Here is a 21,296-nt window from a genome sequence, read left to right on the forward strand (position 1 = left end):
CTTTCTGCCTTACTGCTTTTCCTTCTTGTTCACCTTCTCTATTCACCCATCTTATATGTGATCAGGGCAAGAAGTGGATGCTTTTGGCCCTCTGTGTTTTAAAAATGGTGGGACATAGAGCGGGGGCAGTGTGCATTTAAAGGGCTAAAATGCTGAGTAGTTAGTTTTGGTGAGTGCTGACAAAAGAGCTGAATGGTGCTCTGTACAGTTTGTCAAAATATTGACTTAATCGTTTGTAAATACTGTTGTGCACAGATCCTCCCCTTGTTCATATATTTGGATAACTGAGGGTGGTTACTCATAGGAAACATATATTTTAAGCAGTTTTTAAAAATCATCCAAGAGATTAATTAACCATTGTGTCATCTTAAGCAGGTGGAGGGGAAAACTTCCTTACTATGTACCCTTGGAGAAAATATTAGAGGCAGAAAAGAAAAGTATTCCTGGGTGATATTTAGATACAATTAGAGAAAAATGAATTAGGAACACCAGGAGAGAATTCTGGGAGAGCTTTGTTTACATGAGTATGTGGATTAATAGTAAGTAATCAGAGTTTCAGGCACCTGGACAGGAGGCATAGCATTGCATCAGTGTATGGGTAAATGGCATCCTCCTGGCCACATCCAATTGCTCTGAATTTTGTTGGATTCACAGTTTTGGTCTCTAGATTATATTTAATAAAGACAGGTACTTTCCTGCTGAAATTATGACCACCATTTGTGCTGTTTCCGTGCATTTGTTTAAACACTGGTATTTGCATTACACAGATATAATGCTAAATTTTAGGATTTAAAAAAATAAACAATTGGCAGTTCATTTTAATAAATTAATATATCCAAAAGGAAAAAAAGCACGTTAGTAGTATATCCAATTTAATGAGTAACTGATGAACAGCGGCGGGGGGAGGAATTCTTAAGAGTTGTTCCCTCTTGTGCAACTTGCAACTTGCAGATTTGGGGATTTACATGATCATGGACCAATTACAGATTATGGTCTGAGCATACCTGATTACTGTTCAACTCTGTCCTCACACTGCTTTGCCCTCTCCTATTCCCAGTCGGTCTAATCACTTGGCTGCCTGTGCTAGTTGTACGTCCTGCCCGAACCAGTTCTCTGCCTTCCTTGCCTCATTGGGCAGCTCTGCTACTGTCTCTGGCCATGCCTCTTAACTCAGAGCTGTGGCATTGTGCATTCATATATTGTCTCTCAGGAGGCTGAGCTAAGGGGCATCCACTTGGAATATGCAGATTGGCCTGTCTCTTAAATGACCTGGCTGAATTATTTTAAGGTTAGGGATTGTACTTTTAACGTTATTTATTATAATACCTCAGACTTGTATAGTGGTTTACAGTTTACAAAGAATTTTTAGCTTTTTTAAAAAAATTCTTTTTAACAGTTTTGTGAAGTGGGTCAAGCAGGTCTTATCCATAATTTATAGATTGATGGGTAGAAATCAAATAATCTGATTCTTTCACTTTATAGATGGAGAAATTGAAGCCCAGATAAATTAAGTAACTTGTTTAAGATTCCATAGTAGTAAAAGTTGAGACAGAGTCTCAAACATTTTTTTCTACTCTATGATCTAAGATTAGAATGGTAGGGACTGTTGTGTAGGTAGATGAATGTAAGTTCTGAAAGCTTGGTTAGTGGCAGAGTGGTGACATATCTTGGTATGTTATCTATTAGGCACAAGCATCACCTGAAATTAGAGGGTTTGGGGGCTTCTCTGAAACTGCATTATATTGTGTTTTGAGGGCAGACCTAGAAAGGCTGAAAAGATGCTCAGCTTTCTTCCAGGTGAAGATCACTTAGCAGGACCCTTCTCTGGGAGGTCCCTCAAGTATAAGAAAAGTGGTGACAGTGACAGTACTAGCGACTGTCTTTTGGCCCAGATGGATTTGCTCCGTTAAGCATCTGTATTGGACTCAGACGTGCCTTTTCCTCTCTGTATATAGGTCACTGTCCACACACCTGCAGGACAGTCTACTGAAGCATGATCCCCCCCACACTCTGGATTCTTTTTCTTTTTCCTTATTATTATTGTTGTTATTTTAGCTTGTATTTGCCTTAAAAATACCCATGTACTAACATACAGTGAGGAAACTACCCAGTAAAGTTTGCTTCTCTCTGAAGATTTGCAAACTCAACTAAGGGGATTTAGAGGATCCTTGCTATGCCTCTTCACTCTCATGGCTGATGGCGTGGTCGTCTGTGTGTCAGGATTATAAGTTAGTCTCTGAACATCTGTTTAATCTCTTTTTATGTAAAGCAGGTTTCCTTGTTTGTTTGCTTCTTCTTCCAGCCTTATTCCTCCTATCTCAGGACCAGGGAACAGATGTTGGACAGAGATCACTCAGCTGTAATGATGATCGACCGATTGGTTCTTAAACTCTTACTCTTGCGTTAGGCCATGGACCCCCTGCGCTGTGACCTTGTGGGCTGTGTAACCTCAACCACTGGTTGAGAGACATTCTGATGAGCCATACAAAATAAGAAAGCTCTGGTTCTTAAAGGTGGCATGGCACTGTTGAGAGCCTTCCAGGGAGGCAGCTTGAACTTGAATATGCACTGAGTGCCTTAAGAACCTGCTGTATCTTATTCTGAGGTGATTCATAGGCTGGTGGTTCAGGGCTGAAGCCCACTAAAATGTCATCAGCATAATGAATCTTGGTCTTTTTAGCATTAGGATAAGTGGAAAAAAATGGCCAGCTCAGCCCCTTCTGAAAAACTATTTTAGTTTTTTCTTTTTTGGCTCCAGTGTAATTGTGACTTAACCCATTGCTGTACTTGGCTCCAGTGTAATTGTGACTTATCCCATTGCTGCTGTACTGGAGACAACAGGAAGCTGTTGAAAGGTGTTTTTCTCCCCAAAGGGTAGGAATAGGAATAGATTCCGGATGAACAGTCCACAGTGGACTCTTATAGGATCCCAGGCTTATTGCCATATTTTTAGGACTTGTGTATTACTTATGCGGTGGGTTCAAATGAGTAGCTCTGGAAAAACACAGGGGGATGTTTATCATTTTTTGTTGTTGTGCACTTTTGTTATTAAAGCATCCTTTGAAATGAAGGTTTAAAAGAAGGTAATGAATCTGAAAAATACAATTAATCTTATAGAATTTCTACTCTGTTTAAAGCTAGGGGCTCTTATTCTCTAGAACCTAAAAGTTAGTTTGGAGAAAAAAATTCACACTTTTAATCTAAAAAACTACTTCCTTAAAAATCGAATATTAAGGTCCAAACTATGCAGCTATTTGAGATTTTTTAAAACTTTTTATTCAAATATAATGTACATGCAGAAAAGAGCACATTCAGCCTGCTGAATTCTCCCAAACTGTGCCCACCTGGGCAATCAGCACCACATCTGTGGTCCCTGGGAGGCCACTTGTGCCTCGCTACCAGTCTCCAACCCCCACTCCTGAAGACCAAGGGGACCTACTGTCCTGACTCCCCAGAGCACAGACAAGTTTAACTTACTTTCGTACTTTATATAAATGGTATCATACTTCTTTGAGTGTTTAAATAAGGAAAAAATAATCCATTAAACACTGATTTCTGGCATCTATTACAAAGCTTTTTTTCCTTAAAAGTACCCTTAGTTTATTGTAACTTCATCATCTCACCATTTTGGTGAGGATACCACGGTTATTGTAATTTTTACAGTGGGTTTATAAACTTACTTCACAATATTCAGGTACTTCGTTTTCCTTAATCCATTTACAAGCAGGTCAGTTCCCTACCCTTAGTCCTCTCACCGCTTTGAGTTCCGTAGTAGACAGACAGTTCAGTGCTGGCTTCCCCTGATATGTGATTCATCCTGTCTAGACATTGACCTTCTTCCCAGTCTCAGCACTCACTGAGATGTGTTCACGTCTTCATCTAATCACCTGGGTGGCCCAGTGGAGACCAAGGTCTAGTTTGAGAGGAGCGAAAAAGAAGAGTGATGAGATGAAGAGGGGCCATAGTGATGACCCCTGCCCCCTGCCTACATATATTGATTCTAAAAGTTGAAAATATCTAAGACCTGCCCGGCTCTACCTCCCTGCATCTGGAATAAATGCTGTGACAGTGGCTTGGTGTAGATTTTCATGCTAACTCTCTGACTTACCCTTAATGTCCAGCTATTTAAAGGGGGCTATTATATTTGAGTCTCAGGGTGTCTTAAGTGTACACTTGCTCCTGGATTTCAGTTTAGGGTATTTAGGCTGAAATTTAGTTTCTTGCGAGCCCGCACTTCATGACTTCTAAGACATCCAGCCTTAGCTCCATGGGTTTGTCCAGTAAGTTAGCTGCTGTCTTAAGTTCTTGTTAATTTACGTCAGTGTCCCTTAAATTTTAGTGTGTCTAGGAATCACCTGGGAAGTTTGTTTAAAATGTAGATAACTGAGTCCTGGCTTCAGATAGTCTGATTTTGAAGAGCTGGGCTGTGTCCTTGGCATCTGCATTTTTATTGATACTCACAATGATTCTGACACATACTGTCAGAATCCCACACCTTGAGAAACATTTTCTAGATAATAGTTTTCAAACTTTATTATTGCTGTGAAGCTCTTTATGGAAGTGAAATCTTATGTGGAAGACTAATATGCACAACAGATAATGTTGGAGCTGCAGTGTTTAAAGTGGGGTTGGCAGGTGGTTCAGCAGCCCTACTCCTCAGAACCCCAAAGCCCCTGGCCCCAAAGGCTTAATTAACTTAGAATCTATTTTGGAAATTCTGGCCTAGACATAAGATGTTGCTAGGTCCTTCCTGAACTTAATGTGATAAAATGGGTGTCATTGCAGATTCATGTTATTTTAGAACTGAAAGGGACCGTAGCAATGTTTACCTCTGTCTTCTAATTTTTTAGGTAAAGAAACTGTGGGCCATAGACGTGTAGTAATTTGTTGAAGGTCATGTAGCAAAGGTATGACAAAGCCATGGCCAGATACAGGCCTTCTACTTGCTAATCTAGTGCATTACACACACACAACAAACGCATTACACACACACACACACACCCCCAACACATTGCTGTCAGTCTCGCTGCACACTGATTATGTACCCCAGTTTACAGTGTGGCAAGACAGGGAAGTAAATGCCAAGATCCTAGTCTTCTAACCCTGCCTGTGTGATTTTAGCATTGTCTGTGAAAGAAACTGATACCAGGCCATGTGTTCTCATATGCTTTCTTAACCAAGAACAAACCAGGCCTCATGTAAATACTTATAAAATATTAAAGCAACCATACCCCCACCCCCGCGAATAGATAATGATAGAGGACTGACCTTCCTACAGGCACCTCTGCTGTCTTGCCTGGATGGAAGGGTATTGACCGCTTGGGTAAGAGTAGTTATGTAGTTCACGAATAAGCCAATAGCATAACAGTCTTTCCCAGTTCAATGTCGAGTGTCCACTTGAAACCAGCAGTATAGCATTTCTCTTTATGGGGACTTAAGTAACAACCTCAATTTAAAGATATGATATTTGATAGGGAGAGTCTTAATGTGCATCCAACATCCCATATTCTTAGAAAGCAAATTTTTGGACCTTGTTTTCTTGTTTTTCCCATTGCATAGAAATGTCTTTATTGAGATACAAATGAAGGTTATTCCTGGCCTTTGTGGAAAGTGAATACAAGATCATGTTTTAAAATTTTTATTGGAGTATAGTTGATTTACAATGTTGGGTTAGTTTTAGGTGTACAGCAAAGTGAATCAGTTATATACATACATATATCTACTCTTTTTAGATTCTTTTCCCATTACAGAGTATTGAGTAGGGTTCCCTGTGCTATACAGTAAGTCCTTATTAGTTATCTATTTTATATATAGTAGTGTGTTGATGTCAATCCCAATCTTCCAGTTTATCCCTCCTCCCGACCCCCCCCCCCCCGGTAACCGTAAGAAGAATCATTTTTTAATAGCTTTACGTTATTTAAATTATTTATTCATTCATTACATGCTATGTGCAAGGCACAGTGGTGAATATATTTGGAGACACCCCCTCCTCCATTTTCCTACCCGTGTGGCCTGCATACAGGTCACATTTCTTGGGGTAAATTCTTGTATACTTTATTCAAGGAAAAAGTTCCATCTTTGAAGATACTTTTCTAATATTCTTTTGTCAGAGAATGGAAAGTATGCAGCAGTGTGTTTTCTCTTCTGCTGTAACTGCCAGAAAACTTTGAGCCAAGTTGTAGTGACAACCTTATCTTGGGAGCTTGGCAGAATCTCTCTCTCTGCTTCCTTTAGTTGGTTTCTGTTCTGTTTTTATCCCTAATTGACCTATCCTACATATTTTTAAAAAATTGGAAGCTTCTGTAAACATTCTTGGGGGGGAAGGAATGGTCATTTGTTTCCATGTGCATTTGATCTGACATATAGTATGTGCTTGAATTATCCTGGCTCTACTGAGAGAGGAATGCAGCGGGAATACTTGTTCTCAGAATCTTTGAGATGGGAAAGTGTGCGAGGAGCAGAGCCAAACAATGGAGTGGATCAAAGGTTTTAGAAGATGGTTCCTGAAAATGCCTTTATGTGCCTACTGTTTGTCAGCATATGGCAGGCTGAGCAGGAGGCCTTTTGGAAATGTCCTACTGATGGGATTGCAGCCGTGCTCAAATAATTCATTCTTGGCAGCCTGCTTCATTGTGAGTCCGCCTTACCTTGGAGCATGAGTGACACGGAGTTGTTTGCTGTCTGTGTGGTGCTTTTCCTCACAGAAAATTTTTCTTTCCCTTGCCATGTGTCATAAATTATGATCAGCTGAAATCAACAAAAAGATATCCTTCCACTCCCAGCTGAGGCAGTCTTCAGTGGTCTTCCGGTGCTGGCTGGGATCTACCGTGCAGGTTTTTGCAATCCTAAGGACTTAGTTGGAATACTTGTTCCGTTCACCTCCAGAGTAGATGCCATAGCTGGTCAGGAGCAAACATGCTTTCGTCCTGGTCTCTGGGATGAGACCCACGGCGTCTGCTGATAAGCTGTGTGATCACATGGAGAGTTTTGAAATTAACAGAGCTGCTCAAGAGAAAGGTGCTTATTAATTTCAAAACATATTTGTCCTAGAAATAGCAATGTATAAAGCACTTTCCTGGTTAAAGAATAGATCTCTGCTGTTTTCATATGTTCCTATGTAAATTAATATAAATTACCCTTCCCCATTGCAATCAATTTAAAAATTGTTGCCTTTTGTAAAGATCAGCTCACGCTCTGCTTATTTTTATAGGGGAATGGCCTTTTAGAGAATTCACAGAGGTGGGATGGCTGGCCCTGAAGACTACTGTGCTTGCTGTTTTTACTGAACATGCTCTTACATATTTGTTTACAAAGACTAACACATTTAATGAGATTGCTTAAACATAAAAGTAAATAATCTTTTAAAACATTGTATTTATTTAAGGTTGGAGACAAGTCATTAACCTTGCTCTGAAAATGTATTCCTCTTTGGGAAAGTGTAAATGGAAGTCTGTAGATAATGATACTGTTTGATGACTAGGCTAGCACTACCTTCTTCCGAAGACTACATCTACTAAAATTGTGTGTAAATATACACGTAGAAATTTCCAGCTGTGAGTCTTTCATCTAGGTTGGAAAAAAAACAGAAGAAATCAAGTTTGGGTGACAATAAACATCAGTACCAATTTTGATGTGAATATCTAAAGTATTATGATACCAACTAGTAATTTTTAAAGTTGCTCATACGTGAAGGATGAGCATTGTGGGCGGATCTGGGAGGATCCCCTACATTCGGGGATTCTTTAAGGTGTTGGTTATGCACACAGGAGCTGTTTTACTAACTGGTCAAACAGATTCTGGAGTGGACTGGGGGGAGTGCTGGATTATGCACCCAGGTATACGTTATTAGCCCCAAAGTGTAGCATGTCAGGGAGAAAACATGTGCTGCTTGATGAACCACGTTAATGGCTTCAGCTGCCCCTCCTAATCCCTCTCTGTGCACTACTGCTGTTTAGACTGGGAGGCACGCATTGACAGCCATGGCAGGATCTTCTACGTGGATCACGTAAACAGAACCACGACTTGGCAGCGGCCCACAGCTCCCCCTGCCCCGCAGGTGCTGCAGAGGTCCAACTCCATACAGCAGATGGAGCAGCTGAACCGGCGGTGAGGATGGGCAGTTTTGTGGTTGGGCTAATTTTTACACAGTGCAAAATGGAAAACACGGTTGCCTCTTTCATCTCTGGGGGGTCCTGTCATTAAGGTGGAGCTGTTGCTTCTCTCGATTCATAGACTTCATTGAATGTCTCTTGGTTAAAAATTAATAAGTGCACACATCCACAGCTTGCTTAGAAACTAGAGAGGAAATAAGTAATGAGATGACCCCTTTAGTCAACCCAAGGCATTGATTTTTAATAAAACAGAGCATATACACTTGTCATTTGAACCCAGATAGCTTTTTAAATATCTAGAATCTTCGTTCGTAATGCATCTTTATTAGTTACCTAAGCTTTTAAAAATCTGTCCTTCTTTTCCCAAAACTAATTGCTGTGGAACAAAAGTTGTTCTTTAACAATATAGGAATTTAGTTTCCTTTGGTTAAAGGCCACAATGTTTTTTTAAAGTTTTATTAATTTGTTAAGAAAATGTTCCACAGACTATGGACAGAAGAAATTAAATCCGATGGATTTACTTAACAGATGGCCCAGAAGGTCACGGGATGGAGGTTTGAGGAGGAAATGGTCCAGGCTGGGAAGATGGTGAAAACTTCTGGGCTCTGGTGGAGCAGTTGAGCCCTGTGTTTTAGAGGCTGCTGTGTTGTAACTCTAGGCTTCTGATTTTAGATACCAGAGTATCCGCAGAACCATGACTAATGAGAGGCCTGAGGAAAACACCAATGCGATTGATGTGGCAGGGGAGGAAGCCGACTTTCACCAAGCCAGTGCAGGTAAGAGCCTTTGGGTTGGTTTGTTTTGTAATCTCGCAAAAATAGAAAACAAGTAAGTAAGGATTTCCAAGAAATGAAGCTTTCTTTAAAAGGACTTTTGATCTTCATGAAGACCAGGTAATTCAACTCAAAAAGTCCAATTCACCAGACACCTCTTCTAATCCTCGACTTTTTATTAGTACTAAGAAAAGAATCACAAAACCAAACAGGATATAAATTACTTTAATCTCTGGATCTGTGGGTTAGTAGAAAAAGATGGAATCTGATTACTTATAAAATCTAAGGATGCATTAAAATGTTAATAGTGGGGACTTGCCTGTTGGCGCAGTGGTTAAGAATCCGCCAGCCAATGCAGGGGACACAGGTTCAAGCCCTGGTCCGGGAAGATCCCACATGCCACGGAGCAACTAAGCCCGTGCGCCATACCTACTGAGCCTGCACTCTAGAGCCCGCGAGCCACAACTACTGAATCCATGTGCCACAGCTACTGAAGCCCGTGCACCTAGAGTTAGTGCTCCACAACAAGAGAAGCCACCGCAATGAGAAGCCTGTGCACTGCAACGAAGAGTAGCCCCCGCTCGCCACAACTAGAGAAAGCCCACAGCAACAAAAACCCAAAGCAGCCAAAAATAAATAAATTTATTTTTAAAAATGTTAATAGTGACTAGATATATTATTGAATTCCATTTTAATGTGATGGAGAGCAATTGGGTTTTATGCGTGATTTACAGAAAAGTAAAAAGTGTTTGGGGGATTAAAATAATAACAAACGATATAGGTGTTGTTTTAAAATAAAGACGGAAGTGAGTAGATGTTTCCAGCATGTGCAGAGACCTCCCTGAAAGCCTCTGTGGTCTGCCCCGTCTAGATTTCCGACGGGAGAACGTCCCGCCCCACTCTACCTCCAGATCCAGGCTCACGTTGCTGTTACAGTCTCCCCCCGTGAAGTTCCTCATCAGCCCAGAGTTCTTCACTGTGCTGCATTCTAACCCTGTGAGTATCAAATCCGAGAGGATGTGAGGGAAAGAGCACCAGGCCAAAGGAAATTATCCTCGTTTACGTCATAACAGTAAGAATGAAAATAGCTAAGTTTACCGAGCACCACATGTGTTCCATGCTCAGTGTTAAGCACTACCCATGGCTTAACCCATTTAGCCCAAACAAACCTATGAGTTAGATAAAACTTCTATTTTTCCAGATGAAGAAACTGAGGCATAGAGAGCTTAAATAACATGCTCAAGGTTATACAGCTACTAAGTGTGATAGCTGGGGTTGAAATCCCAGAGGTGCTGACTCCAGAGTCTGTGCTCTTAATGGCCACCTTGTTTTGCGTGCACAAGTATAACCAAATATCTGAGAATTGACAACAGGCGTTGGTCAGGTTGAGCTTTGAGATATTGGGACGGGCTCTCCAAAAGAAAGAATGAATATAACGTGTATACATTGCTGTAATCTGAAAAAGTAAATCCATAAATAGAGGAATTTTTTAAAGATACATGAGGTTTGTGTGGGAGATCAGGATTTTTTTGGGGGGGGCTAGTGGGAGGAGGGGTAATGGTGATGTGTTTAAGGATGAAGTACATTTAAATTTCCCTCCTTTTACTAATAGGTCTATTCTTTAGAAGCCCTCCCTCTGTAATTTTGCTAGAGGCCTAAAAATGTTAGCATCAGCTAAAAGAATCAACCTTTTGTTAACCAGAAGGTTATAAAAAAGTCAGCCTTTTAATCATTGTTTAAATAGAGAGAAATCATTTTGACTGTCTGCTTCACTTCTTTTCTTTCATTTCCCCCAGTCTTGACTTTTAACAAAAATTCTACCCCTTTCCTGATCTTGGTTCCTTAACCAAGAAACCCCTCGCTAGCTTCCAATCCCCAGCCCATTAAGTCCTCATGACCATCAGTTTCTCCAGCTCTATTCATGTGCCCCTTTCCCACATTTATTTTGGAATTACCATCTGGAATGGGAGGTTTTAATTTTCCTCAGGAAGTGTTAACCTCCTGGAGGCACCAGGGTATATGAAGTCCATGGGGTGACAGTGGAAAATGTTACATACCTGTTCTCTGGTCCTGGGCATGATATTTATCTCAGACATTTCTAGAAGGAAAGAAAGTGTTCGAAAATGTTATATAGTTTAAGCCAAAACTTGTGTTTTGGCGCACGTGTGCGTGTGTGTGTGAAGAAAAAAATTAGAGTGTGATAGGAAAGTTGGTTAGAAAGCATTCTTTGTGATGTGAATCTTAAATTGTCTCACAGAATAAATAAGAGACACTGGCTGGTTAAAAAAGAAAGGAGTAGGGGGGCCTTCTAGGTGGAGGGTATGCGTGAGCAAAGACAGAAGTGAAAAACATGTCCTATGTGCATAGTGAGTTATTTTAATCATCCAATAAATATTACTTAAAACACGGTTTATGCTAGAAATTATGGTAGGTGCTGCAGACACAGTGGGCAATAAGATCAAGTTCTTATCCTAGAATGGGCAGAGAATGAAGGCTACCTTAGAAAGATGGTTCTAGAATACCTCTCTGAAGAAATAATTTTTGAGTTGGAAGTTGAAAGATGAGAAATCATCAACCATGGGAAAAGCCAGGGGAAGCTCATTTCAAGCAGTTGAAACAGGAAGTGCAGGGGCCCCAGGGCTCAGAAGAGGGCAGAGGGGCTGCTGTGTAGTGATAGAAAAGGGGGTGGTGTGATACTACGTTGGAAAGTCAGTGAGATCCAGATCATAGGTCTGCCTATGGGACATGGCAGGGGATTTAGATTCTATTCTGAGCAGCGGGAAGCCATCATGCACTTAAGAGTGTGACATGCTTGGATCTGGAGAGCGTAGAAAGGCAAGGAAGGAAGCAGGGTGATGAGAACGGAGGATCTTCACGGTCCAAGGGAAAGGCAGTGATGGCTGGAATACTGGTGTTGGCGTGGAGATGGAGAGAAGTGCACAGGCTCAAGGGCTATTTTGAAGGTAGAGTCAACGTGACTTGGTGAAAAACTGGCTGTTAGGGATGGGAAAAAGAACAAACGAGAAACACCTGTAGGGCTTTGGTCTGACACAGGAGTTCATCTTGCTGGGTCAGCTAACGCGCAAGTAAACAGCTCGAAACTGGACTAAGTGTGGAGGCATCAAGAAGGAGCTTCGTGTTTCTGCAAGGTGCTGGGGGTAACAGGGCGAGCAAGGCGGGCCCTGTCCCGCAAGTCTCTGAGGGCTGAGGCAGCGGCTTCCTGGAGATTTTAATTAGGGGAAGGTTGTCTTAGCTGCACCTGGAGCGCTTTAGAATGGGGGCCGGGGGAGACCCTGGCCACAGACATCCAGCTGTATACAACCCATTCGTAGTAGCTGGAGCTGATAAGAGCCTAGACTAGGAGGTGAGGAAATAACGAGGAAGGATCCAGCATGAGAGAATCACAGGCAGAGAGTTGGCAGGCTTTGGTGGGTAAATAGAACAGAAACTGAAGAAGAGGACTCTTGAGAGGCTTGTTAAGGGAATGTAAGAACATTTTGAATTTAACCAGACAGATTATATGCCTTAGGAAAAATAGACTGTTGGGAAAAGTAGCAGTCAGCATAGTCCAATCACCAGGAGCTGTTGGCGAGGCTATTAGTATGCACATATTTATTGATCAGTTAACATACCGATCATTATCTCATGGGTTATAGGTTTATCTTGGAAGAGAGAGGACTTGGGAGAAGGCTGTTCTCAGATTTCATGCAAGAGGCATTCAGTGTAGCAACAGTTGTTGATTCCCTACTGTATACCAGGCACTAAGTCCTAGAGATACAAAACTGACAGCAACTGTGGGCTCTGGAGCCCCAGACTTGAAAACACATTCCAATGCAGTGAGCAGAGTTGTAAGTGCGGTGATGGAAGGTTGTAGAAGATATCCTGCTGGGGTGCGTGATTAACTCTGGGGAGAAGGCATATGGGAGGAGCCGTGGATGGGTTGGCGTTTGGGATAGGTTTTAAAGACTGAGTAGGTTTTAAAGACTGATAGGTTTTAAAGATTGATAGGTTTTAAAGATTGAATAGGAACTTGCCCTAGATGGGCCAGAGCTCTCTAGGTAGAAGGAGCAGCATTTACAGAACAAGAGATCCATGAAGTTGCAGGGTTGTCTTAGTAATTACTATAGAAGTACTGAAACCAAATTACTAGTACAGCAGTTTGGTGTTGCTGGTGTGCGGAGACCATGGGACACTAGTGAAAGTCAGATCTGAGCCTGGAAAGGTAAGCAGAAGCCAGATTACAGGAACCTAAACTCGTGTATGCGACAATTCTAGGAGATCGTAGGCTTTCATACAATGGGATAACATTCAGAGTTGTCAGTCTAAAACAGAAAGTGTCATACTGCGGTGGGAAAAGCTTTGGACTTGAGGTCAGGTAACATGAGTTTTCCTTTGTTCATTTGTTCATGCATTCATTCAACCAATAATTATTAAAAGCCTATGATTTGCCTAGTACATTCGAGACTCTCAGGATACAGTGGAATAAAGATCAACTAGTGAACAAGAAAAGATAATGCAGACGGTAAAATGTGTCGTGAGGCAACTGAAACAGTACAGGTGACTGAGCTAGGGTGACTTGGGGCCAAGGTACTGCAGATGCTGGTTTAGATCAGGTGGATGGCAAGGCCTCTCCAAGGAGTCATATTCAAGCTGTTGTACAATGTCAAGAAGCCAGAAAGGCAAAGGTCTTGGAGAAGAACTTTCCTTGCCAAGGAAGAGCAAAGGCTTGAGGACAGGAATGAGTTTGATGTGGTACATAGTACGGTCAGAGAGGTGAGCAGGGCTTCAAAATGTAGGGCTTGTGTGATCTGGCAAGGAGTTTGGGCTTCATTCTAAATGGGCTTTATTCTAAAAGGGGTTCCTGTGGGGGTGTAGTTTTGATTTTTTTTAAGTTTCTTCTACCTACTGTGTTGAGAATGGGTTTTAAAAGGCAAGATTGGCATCATGGAAGCAAGTGAAAAGGCGCTGTGGTGAGACATGGAAGGGACTTGGACTAGTGCCGCAGCAGTGGAGATGGTGACAGGTGGATGAATGTGGCACATATCTTGGAGGGAGAGCTGACATTCTTCACACTCTTTTGTCAGTGAGGCCAGCACCTTCTTTGTTTAGCTAGATAATAGTGTTTGAATATTGGACTTATTTTTCTTCATTGTGTGTGTGTGCACGCACATGCGCTATTTGCAATGTAATGGCACAATTTGAACTTTAATCTGTATTATTAGCATTTTATTTTCTTTACCAGTTTCTTAAGTCTAGAACTTATTATTTAGAAAAAGTCAGTAGGCTTTTTCTGGAAAGGGCCAGAGTGTAAATATTTTCAGCGTTTGGGCCAAGGACAACATGTAAATGAATGGATGTGGTTGTATTCCAATAAAACTTGGTTAGCAAACACAGCCAGTCAGCCCATGAGTCTATAGTTTACTCACTCTTAGTCTAGACAGCCCATAAAACAATATCAAGGCCTGATTTGCATTTACCGATTTCTTCAGTGTTAATATTCCCGCTGTGGCCAATTTCAAGCTACCATCTTTTTACGGTGTGCGATTTGTGATTTCTTTTTGTTGAAGTATAGTTGGTTTACAACATTACATTAGATTCAGGGGTACAGCGTAGTGATTCAATATTTTTTATAGATTATACTCCATTTCAAGTTATTACAAAATAATGGCTATTTCCCTGTGCTGTGTAATATATCCTTGTTGGTTATCTATTTTATACATAGTGGTTTGTATCTCTTAATACCCTATTCCTATCTTGCCCCTCCCCCTCCCTTCTCCCCACTGGTAACCACTAGTTTGTTTTCTATATCTGTGAGTCTGTTTCTGTTTTGTTATATATATTTGGTTTTTTTTTTTTTTTTTTTGCGGTACGCAGGCCTCTCACCGCCGCGGCCCTTCCTGCTGCGGAGCACAGGCTCCAGACGCGCAGGCCCAGCAGCCATGGCCCACAGTCCCAGCCGCTCTGCGGCACGTGGGATCCTCCACGACCTGGGCACGAACCCGTGCCCCCCCCCGCATTGGCAGGCAGACTCCCAACCACTGCGCCACGAGGGAAGCCCTGTTTTATTTTTTGATTTCACATATAAGTGATAACATCCAGTATTTGTCTTTCTCTGTCTGACTTATTTCAGTAAGCATAATACTCCCTAGTTCCATACACATTGTTGCAAATGGCAGAATTTCATTATTTATTATGGCTGAGTAATATTCCATTGTGTCTTCTTTAACTATTCATCTGTTGATGGACACTTGAGTTGCTTCCATATCTTGGCTATTGTAAACAATGCTGCTATGAACATTGGGGTGCATGTATCTTTTCGAAGTAATGTTTTTGGGTTTTTTCGGATATATACCCAGGAGTGGAATTGCTGGATCAAATGATAGTTCTATTTTTAGTTTTTTGAGGAACCAGCATACTGTTTTCCATAGTGGGTGCACCAATTTACATTCCCACCAACAGAGTACAACAGTTCCCTTCTCTCCACATCCTCACCAATATTTGTTATTTGTAGACTTTTTGATGATAGCCACTCTGACGGGTGTGAGGTAATATCTCATTGTGCTTTTGACTTGCATTTCTCTGATGATTAGTGATGTTGAGCATCCTTTCTTGTGCCTGTTAGCTATCTGTATGTATTCTTTGGAAAAATGTTTTTGAGTCTTCTTCCCAATTTTTAACTGGGTTGTTCGTTTTTTTGATATTGAGTTATATAAGCTGTTTATATATTTTGGATATTAATCCCTTGTTAGTCATATTATTTGTAAATATTTTGTCCCATTTAGTAGGTTGTCTTTTGTTTTGTTGATGGTTTCCTTTGCTGTGCAAAAGTTTTTAAGCTTAATTAGGTCCCATTTGTTTATTTTTGCTTTTATTTCTTTTGCCTTAGGAGACAGATCCAAAAAATATATATTACCATGATTTATGTGAAAGAGTGTTTTGCCTATGTTCTCTTCTAGGAGTTTTATGGTTTCAAGTCTTACATTTAAGTCTTTAATCCATTTTGAGTTTATTTTTGTATGTGGTATGAGGAAATGTTCTAATCTCATTCTTTTACATGCAGCTGTCAAGTTTTCCCAGCACCACTTATTAAAGAGACTGTCTTTTCTCCATTGCATATTCTTGCCTCCTTTGTCATAGATTAATTGACCCAAGGTGGGTGGGTTTATTTCTGGGCTCTCTATTCTGTTCCATTGCTCTGTGTGTCTGTTTTTGTGCCAGTGCCAGTCTGTTTTGATTACTGTAGCTTTGTGTATAGTCTGAAGTCAGGGAGCATGATACCTCCAGCTTTGTTCTTTTTTCTCAAGATTGCTTTGGCAATTCGTGGTCTTTTGTGGTTCCATATAAATTTTAGGGTTTTTTGTTCTAGTTCTATGAAAAATGTCATGGGTATTTCATAGGGATTGCATTAAATCTGTAGATTGCTTTGGGTAGCATGGACATTTTAACAATATTAATTCTTCCAATCCAAGGATGCAGAAGATCTTTCCATTTCTATGTATTTTCAGTTTCCTTCATCAATCTTTCATAGTTTTCAGAGTGTAAGTCTTTCACCTTCTTGGTTAAGTTTATTCTTAGGTATTTTATTCTTTTTCATGTGATTTTAAACAGATTTTTTTTTTTGCTTTCTTTTTCTGTTAGTTCATTATTAGCGTATAGAAAAGCAACAGATTTCTGTATTTTAATCTTGTATCATACAACTTTGCTGAATTCATTTATTAGTTCTAATAGTTTTTTGGTGGATACCTAATCATATTTATTGAAAAGAACAAAATTAAGTAGATATATAGGTGGCATAACTCTAAAGGAAAACTTGAGGAACAAAATATTGGGATTTTTTTTTTCTGTTTTTGCGTGGTTGTTGCTTTAAGATATATTCTACTGCCCTCTTCTGGTTGTGATCAGATTGCTTCCAAAATTGTCTTGATAAACCATTTCTCCTGATAATTCAAGATTTAATTATTAGTGTCATGTCTTTTATAGTTGGTATGACTGTGTTTGTCTAATAATTGTCATACATAAATACATTTCATTATATGCAACTGAATAATGTTTCCAACATACATGCCAAATAATTATTACTTTGGCTTTTAATAAACTCTCTAGAAATACATTAATTCCATCTTATACACTCCTCACTACTTAATGAAGAAAAATATTGCTCCAAAATACTTAAATATATTCTTATAATACAGAAATTCCCGCTATTGCAAGGTAGATGAGTTGATAGTTTAGTTTTGTCAATAAGTTCAGTTTTCCCTCCATTTTACTCTTTAGCTAGATGAGAAAAATGTAAAATCCCTTATGATTAAAAATATTGTGAAACACCTGCTTAAGACAAGACTGTTTCCATATCCCAGCATATATCTTATGAAAACAATGTTACTTGATGTGGTTCATGATAAATTTTGTTTAGTGAATAATATATACAGATGCTCATATCTGCTCCCTTGTGAGCCTTTGTATACATTTGCTATGGAGGCAGTGATGATATTTTCCAAGCATGAAATCAGAATACCTGTTCTTGATGAAGGATTTCTGGAATATGATAGATTTTCTTTAGCAGTAATGTATCAATACTTACCTGTGTTATTGAAAAGAACAGATTTAGAGTAAATCAAGACTGGGCCAGGTAATCCTGGGCATATGATCACCATAACACTTAAAAAAAATATCTGCCAAAAAAAGAGGTTTGATTATTACTTGCATTGATTGCAATTAATTGATCGATAAGTTGGTTGATTGATAAGAACTGAGTGTTCACATACAATTTTCTTATTCTGTTGCCGAATGGCAGTAACGTTCCCCTCGGCTCATCTCAATATTTTTCACTTCTAACACCTCAAGCACTTAACCAAACAAAACATGTCAAGCTCTAAGGAGTGTTATTTTAACAAAATTCCACAAAGAAATTCAGTTCATAATCAGTTGATCATTCATCCAGCCATGGAGTGTTTCTTTCTTTACTAGGGAGATAAGACAAGAAACAACTAAAAGGATTGGGAAAGGGAGTTTTGGATTAGAGAAGGGATGGTCAAAATGGACATCTTAAATCACATCAAAGGACAAGAAAACTTTACACCCTGCAGGGTTCATTTAAAGGGGCTCTGTCTACTGTTAACAGTTGCCAACTTGCCTTACTGCTTGTGAGTCCACATGCAGCAGCTTCCCAGGTGAGATCGTTCTGTGCATTATAATGAGACTGCTATGAAATAGGTACATTTGCCCTTTCCTAATCTACTTTTGTTTCAGGTAGAAGATCAGATCCGTTTACTGCATATTTTCCCTGTAAGACCAAAACAAAACAACAACTCAAACACAGAAAAGATCCCTTTCCAATTAGACCCACTGAACCCCAGAGGGCGAATAAAGATGCCTGAAGACGAAGCTCTTTCAACCTAATCCCACCTGTTTAGTATTTCTCTTTGGACTGTTCTCATTCTTAGCTCTGCTAGTTCTATCAGTGTGTTTCAGTATTTTCACTGCTACTGTGGCCTCTGTTTCCCAAGCTCTACTTTCTGCCTCCAGTGAACCCCTTCCTCCCACCTCCCCCTATAATTTTCCTTCTCTATCCCTTTGAGTGATCAGGCTGTGCTCATCTCTGTATCCTCAGGGTCTAGCACAGGGCTTAGCACATAATTAGTGAGAGGTTATGAGACGCTTCTTCCCTTAACAGAAAGTGGGATGCTCCCCCAAGATCTTCAACGACTGAAAGTAGAAGACAGTTTTAGTACTATAATTCATCTGTTAGAATGTAGTTATGATAGGTATAATCCCTTATATATTCTTGTACTTACTTCCACTCTATATTTTTACAGTGATTTTTACCTCTTCAAAGCACTTTTACATCCTTTGTTCCACTGGATTTCAATCCCACATGCCTATGAAGAAATCAGGGCAGTTGCTATTATCCTGTCTTATAGTTGAGCAAATTGAGGCAGAGAGTAAATTACTTTCTTTGTCTCTGTCCATGAGCTGTGACTAGAATCCTCACCATAGTTCTGTATGAACTGGAGTATAAATATCTTTTCTGAACAAAATTACTCAGAAAGGATATTTATATTTCAGATCATATATATGTATCTATATATACAAAATATACATTTTAAAACAATACTATACATATTGAATAAACATAAAATATATATTTAAAAGTAGAGTAAACAGTTGTATATATAAGCATAGACTTGTATAAATGTTATACATACGTATGAACATGTATAAATAAACATATACATGTAAATAAGTATGTATGTAGTTTCTTATAGACATGTAGCAGTCCAGAGGGATGTTCCTGTTTGCCTTATGTGTTTTCAATAGACCCTAGTAGTCATGTGCATATTATTCAGACTTGAAAAAGCTGTGGTTCTAAAGGTTGTTTGCTGGTTACTGATGAGAGAAATCTTCCTTACACTTAATTTACTTTGGTAGATGCTTTTTGCAAAGAGCAGTTGAACTTGGCACTGTATTACACGTCTCATTGAGTGGAGAGGAGGAAGATGAAAGGACATAATTAATTATAAGACCAGCCTTAAGACTCCTGTGCTCAAAGAGCTGTCCAACCCCAGGGAGTTGCTTCGTGCCTGAGGCTGGAGTGGGTTCCTTCACCTAATCACCACTGCTTGCCCTAATGAAGTTCTGCTGCTTTTCTTTAGCGGAGTGAGGAGCATTTCTGGTGCTCTAAATAAAGAATCAGGATGTGGCCTCTTATTTTAATGGGCGGAAGGAGAAGGAAGGGTAACAGGACATACACCTATTTAGAAGACAGCTAATGAAATGATTTATCTGACAGAATTATCCCGCAATAATTTGTCCCCAAGGAGACTTATTAGGAAGTATGACTTGAACGTTCGTTACCATCGCCATCACAGAAGCTAGTGTGGTCTCTGGCCTCTATGCTTGTAATGGCTTCTGTGAAAATATATCAGCACCATGGAGCCAAATGCAGAAAACAGATGCCTTGCTGATTGGACGTAAGACTCCAAGGAAGGGTCAGCCACAGGCTAAACTGTGAGTTAGCTAACGTTTGTCTCTGACACCCTCCAACTTCTTTTATTAGTCTCCTTCTCTGCTTTCATGGTATCATTTTCTTCTTCTCTCGCGCTCTCTAATTGCCCAGAGCCCCTGCATGGGCCTGCCTGCTTTGGTAGTGCTCTGTGCTCTGAAACTCATAATTTCTCACAGCCATCAAACCTCCTCTCATTTAGACTGTCAGGTTGAAATGTGACCTCAAAATATTTTCTACTCAGGTTTACTAAGGAACTAGTACACTAATATTTGAGGACTGTTTAATGTGGCTGGCCTTCCCTCCCTCCCTCCCTCCCTCCCTCCCTTCCTTCCTCCCTTCCTTCCATTTTGATAGAGGAAAAATATTCTAATGCAAAGCAAAAAGTATATAATGACAGCGAATTAATCAGAATAACAGTAGAAAAGTTACTTTATGTAGTTTAGGTTATACATCAATAACGGTGACCAAAAAATCTCAGTGGCTTAAGCCAGCAAAGGTTTGTTTCTCATTCCAAATTGGGTTGTCAGGGTTCTCTGATCCCTGTAGTCCTTCAGAGACCCAGGAACCCAGACTGGGAAGCAGCCACCATTTCAAACATGGCCGGTTGCTGTGCTCACTGTACCAAAGAAAAGAAAGCTCTAGAGGGACTCCCATCGGCAATAAATGCTTTGACCTGGACATGACACATCCTGAGGGACCCTGGAAAGACAGGAGCATTGTTGACTGTCCTCATACTCATTTATCTTTTATCCTCAATAACCAGCACAGTAAATGTTTATTAAAGTGAAATGATTTCCAGGGGTTCTGGTTTCTTGTGGGTTTGCCTTGGTCTGTCTAAAAGGAAATAAATAACAGAACCCATGAAGTAAAGCCTGAAGGCCTCCAGACTTAGTCTGGTGTCCCTGGGACACTAAAGATAAGAGGAATCCAAAGCCCTTTGAATCTATGTGAGAAGAATAGCATTCCAGGAGAGATCATTCACGGTTGGTCAATTTCATGAATATCACGTTTCTTCTGATGACTTAAGGAAATAGCTCTATACAGTTATTCCTTTTCTACTGCTTGGCACATGGTATTGTGCATTGAATATTTGTTGCCTGACTCATACGCAGACAGCCCATGGTCCTTTTTTGGCCTCTTTAAGTATCATGAGATACTTTTACAAAACAATCACTTTTTTGTACGTGCTGGTATAATGGAATTTTATTAAATGTGTATTTCAATCATGTAAATTTAGCCATATATATGTGTATTTGTCTGTGTGTGTGTGTGTGTGTGTGTGTACACACACAGGAAAAAGAGAGGGAGAAAGAAAAAAAAAATACTGAGTTATACAGTCCAGGTAGTTCTGCCTGCCATTCCATTTACTGAGATTATGCCTCCAAGCAGGAGTGAGATGAAAAACTC

General features: G+C 40.1%; 1 protein-coding gene across 2 annotated transcripts in view; it reads left to right on the forward strand.

The window, feature by feature from the left end:
- HECW2 (HECT, C2 and WW domain containing E3 ubiquitin protein ligase 2) overlaps positions 1-21,296 on the forward strand; it is a 250,867-nt gene that overhangs the window by 119,555 nt on the left and 110,016 nt on the right. For both annotated transcript variants that reach the window (XM_032637764.1, XM_032637765.1), the window contains exons 10-12: positions 7,956-8,106; positions 8,784-8,887; positions 9,756-9,880. In XM_032637764.1, the coding sequence (XP_032493655.1) occupies positions 7,956-8,106; positions 8,784-8,887; positions 9,756-9,880 (380 nt within the window). The remainder of the gene's footprint in view (positions 1-7,955; positions 8,107-8,783; positions 8,888-9,755; positions 9,881-21,296) is intronic.

This window comes from Phocoena sinus, chromosome 7, assembly GCF_008692025.1.
Source record: "Phocoena sinus isolate mPhoSin1 chromosome 7, mPhoSin1.pri, whole genome shotgun sequence".
In the NCBI taxonomy this organism is placed as follows: Eukaryota; Metazoa; Chordata; class Mammalia; order Artiodactyla; family Phocoenidae; genus Phocoena; species Phocoena sinus.